The 4,502-nt window shown below is 42.5% G+C and overlaps 1 protein-coding gene across 1 annotated transcript in view; it reads left to right on the top strand.

The window, feature by feature from the left end:
* PCSK5 (proprotein convertase subtilisin/kexin type 5) overlaps positions 1–4,502 on the top strand; it is a 451,676-nt gene that overhangs the window by 430,192 nt on the left and 16,982 nt on the right. Inside the window, exon 32 of the mRNA XM_019630362.1 lies at positions 3,987–4,217. Within this exon, the coding sequence (XP_019485907.1) occupies positions 3,987–4,217 (231 nt within the window). The remainder of the gene's footprint in view (positions 1–3,986; positions 4,218–4,502) is intronic.

Here is a 4,502-nt window from a genome sequence, read left to right as displayed (position 1 = left end):
TCTTATATAGCTCTTCCCAAGAAAGTTACAAGCTCCTGGAAGAAAAAGACCTCTTATTTTTCACACATGTTATACAACACCCAGAAAAGAAGCACACACATTAGCAGTACCCAAAATGACACCAGCCATTGAGATCAATGAAGATAGGGTCCTGCCAGACAAGAGAGGTTATGCGGCTGCCTGCCTGAGTCCTTCCCCTTCATTCTAATAAGTGCCTGAAAAAATGTCGATCCCATATAAAGAATCTCCATCTTCCTCAAATCAAGTCACTAAATATTCGTATGCACAAAAAAAGAGGTAAAATACTGTGATCTAAATAGATTGCAGACTATGGAATTAAGAAGACAATTGTTCCATGGTGTGTGAAGTTGCCCATTCGGAAGAGAAAGGCATGGGTTGCCATAAATCTCTTTAATGGGGAATAAATAGGGTATTAATGAGGTATAAGTGGAGATATTTAACTGAAATGGTTCCTCTTATAAAATCAATGATTCACATGCATTGCATAAACTTCATATGTCAAATCTCTTTCCCATAGAAAGGCAGGTATGTAATTATCTGCACCCTGTCCCAACACACGCAGTTATTTTGGTGTCTAACCTCAGAGCAGGATCTTAAAGTTCTGTTACTGTCTGTGCTTATGCACAAGATTCTCTTCAAGGCTATAAGGCTCAAGAGATTTCATAGCCACCTCATGCAAAAGAGTCATCAAAGTAAGCAGTGGCACTGTGCTCTTCTTTTAATCTGGTCCACTAAACTGTCCATTGTCTTTCTTGTAGCACAACCCTTTGATAATTTTTAAAACCTACTTGGCATTGATAAGCTTTCTTTCCCACAGTTCCCACTGATTCTTTTCATCCTCATAACATTAGTAAAGGATGTGTGCATGCTGCTTTAGAGTTTACATAGCATTTTCACTCACTATGTATCTTTACATTATGATTTGATTCTACAACGATCCTATGATGTTGATACTCTCTCCATTTCACAGATGAGGAAAGTAAGGCTCAGAGAAGTTAAATGACTTGCCCAAAGTCACACAGCTACTAATACATGGTAGAGTCAAAACTAAAAATCAGATCTTCTGACTTCAGTCCTGTGTAATTCCCTCTGTTCTGTGTGGATTTTCACTTTTCCCTGTTGCTTTCTCTTTTGAATCTTATGTGATCTTTATCAACTATTCAGTTCATGGTTGGTGCTTTCTTTTGTTCTCCTTTCATCACCTTGGCTCTCAAATACCTCAGAATCTCACTGATTGACTCATAGCATTACTTGTTCTCCACCTAACTGCAGAAGGTGAAACCAGGCTTGATATGCCACAAACTGGGCCACTGAGGTACAAGTGTACTCATTCAGATCGATGACATATGGCTATATAGGTATATATGACATATAGGTAGAGGCAGGCTCAGCTTTGCCTAGCCATGGTGTTAGTTTTCAATAAGTTAGTAGAACTGAAATAAACTTTAAAACAACAACAACAACAAAACAAAACAAAAAAAAAAACTAATGAAGCTAACAGTTTGTACCAGAGAAACCAAGGGTGAGCCTTTGGTTTCTAGGATAGCTTCAGTGTAAGATGTCCAGAGATGCCAACATGGGTCATATGACCTCTAGAAGTTNACTAGCATTTATCTCCCCAACCCAATAGAGTAAACCTGAGAAGTGAGACACTTAGAGTGGAAATATGTAACAATTTTCCTTCTTCTTGTTGACGTGTCATCAGCAAGGGCACCATTCCCCTGCTATGACACAGGGATAGCTATCCTCATACCATTCCTAATCACCTCCCAATAGAAAATACTCAAAGATACCAGTCTTCTCTGTCTATCCATCTTAGCTCTTATTACACAAACCTCAGGGACCTTTCCTCCCAGCAGTTAACTGCTTCATGAGAACATCCCAGATCTCCCATATCATCCCCCTCACCTGGACCTTCTTTATATTATCCCCAATTTAGAATGCTACCAGTGATCACCTTGGGCACCTTCGCATAGACAGGAAGACATTTTATCAGTACAAGGTGTTCTTCCCTTAAACTTGGGATACAAATTAGACTACAACTGAGACGTCAGCACTAGTGTGTAACACAGTACACACTGTGCAACTCTGTACACAGTCTCCCAAGCGCTGGGTCCAGGGTATGCTCAGGCCTCATCTTCTCATATCCTCCCTCCCTGGCCCTCATCACTACCCCCATGAGAGTCAGGCTAGTTATGCACAGAGGGTGTGCTAAACTGAATAACGCTCCCCCCAAAAATGTCCACACCCTAATCCCCAGACTCTGGGAATTTTGTTACCTTACACAGCAAAAAGGGATTTTGTAGATGTGATTGAATTATGGTCTTGATTTGGGAGGATTATCCTGGATTATCACAAGGATCTTTACAAGAAGGAGGCAGAATGACCAAAGTTAGTAGTTCAAGGCTACGTGATGTCAGAGCAGAGGAACAGAGAGAGGGAAGATGCTATGTTGTGGCTGTGACGATGGAGGAGGAGGCCACAAACCAAGGGATGCAGGTACCTGGCCTCCAGAAGCTGGAAAAGGCAAAGAAATAGATTCTCCCTCAGGCCTCTAAAAAGAACATGGCCCTGTGCCATCTGACCTCTGACCTCTCGAACTATAAAATAATACAGTTGTATTGTTTTAAACCATTAAGTTTAGGGTAGTATGTTACAATAGCAATAAGAAAAAATACTGAGGTGTTTCATCTTTAGGGGGCTAAGGCTTCCCTCTAGTTAACCAGACATATCAACTGGACAGTGAACCACTGTAAACATCCATCTTTAACAAAATAGTCACCAAACAAATATTTACTGGGGACCTAACCTTGTGCTATGTGCTGGAAAACCAGAGATGAATGACATGGCCCCTGCCCTGGAGTAGCTCAGAGACTCCCCCAGCACAGAGTGTGAATCCACAGCAGCTCTAAAACGGCTCAGCTTTTTCACTAGCGCCTGTGCTTAATGCTGACTGGAGTTACGGAGACAAACTGGCTTCTGGCCTGGAGTTGACAAGCGGCTCCCACTAAAAATTCAGGAGAGCCTGACTTCCATTCAGTGAGGTTAAGCAGAAGCTGGGAAGAAGTTGCCTCTAAGAACTGCGTGCTAACCTGCAAAGCCAGCAAATGTCAGTTTTTTACTTTCTAATTAAACCACCCTCAATTTCTACCCCTAAATGTTGTTCAGGAAGAAGAAAAGACAAGAATCAGCAGCTCCACTGGGGTTGGTGGAGGACGGACTGGGGTGGTGTGGGGCTGAACAACCCAACNAAGTTGGGCAGAATGGAGATGAAATTAGAGAGAGGGAGGCCTGGAAGATATCACTGATAAATGCAGGGAGCAAACCACACATACACCTGGCAAAAGAAAATTCTAGGCAGAGGTAACGGCAACTGCTAAGATGCCTAGGTGGGAGTGAATTGATTTTATTTTACTTGTCTAACAAATATTTTCTGAGTGCTTAGTATATGCCAGGCCCTCTCATAGACATTGTGCATTCGTAAATGAATATAAAACAGGCCTTTTTTTTTTCAATAGGTAATTATAATATATATCAATGTTGGTGGTAAGTTCAGGGTATTCTGGGAGGTCACTGGAGGACCACAAAACAGGAGTTATTGTGGTGAAAAGGCCACAAACCAGTGTGTGACCATGATGCTGCAGAATTGCTTATTATTGTTTTGTTACAGTTTGGGTAATTACAGTAAGTCTTACTAAAATTTCTGAGGTGGCTGTTGCAGGAATGGGCTCTCTAATTATTACAGAGAATTTTTTCTCATTTTGCAGCAAGAATGCTCTACCCAGAGCCCAAGAGTTGGGAATGCTATACCCAACTCACAGCTCCACAGCCTTGGCACAGAGCCCTAGAAATCTCTTGAAGAAAAGAGGAAGGAATGTGAATACACTTTCCAGGGGAACTGATTCCCTAGAGGGACACCCTGGCCCTCTCTAACTCTCTGTCTGCTGCCCCCACCCCACCCACAGATTGCGACAAGTCCTGCCAGACCTGCTCATCGTCTGGGACCTGCACGACCTGTCAGGAAGGCCTGAAGATGAACAGCCATGGAAAATGTGTGCCTCACAAGGAATGCGCCCCCTCCGAGTACTGGGATGAGGATACTCTGGGATGCAAGCCCTGTCACACTAAGTGCTTCCGCTGCTTGGGGTCCTCTGAGGACCAGTGTCTTACCTGCCTGAGGCCCAGCCTCCTTCTCAGTAAGTCACTTTCCTCTGAGGCAGGCTTTTTCTTTCCCCCATCTGGGAAACTACCTTTCACAACGCCTGGTACCCAGTAGATATTAGTATCTTTCTTTTTAATTTTTTACTTTGTGTTTGGAAAATTTTCAAACCTACAGAAATGATGCAAGAGTGAGACTAGTACAAGTAACACCACACACATGCCTTTTACCCATTTCATCCATTGTTAATCTTTCACCCCATTTGCATTATCATTTGCTTGTTCTCAGTCTCTCTCAATGTATATGCATACATAATTCACAA

This window comes from Hipposideros armiger, unplaced genomic scaffold, assembly GCF_001890085.2.
Source record: "Hipposideros armiger isolate ML-2016 unplaced genomic scaffold, ASM189008v1 scaffold_903, whole genome shotgun sequence".
Lineage (NCBI taxonomy): Eukaryota > Metazoa > Chordata > Mammalia > Chiroptera > Hipposideridae > Hipposideros > Hipposideros armiger.
The sequence above is the reverse complement of the archived record's forward strand: the minus strand, read 5'-3'. Positions and strand labels throughout refer to the sequence as shown.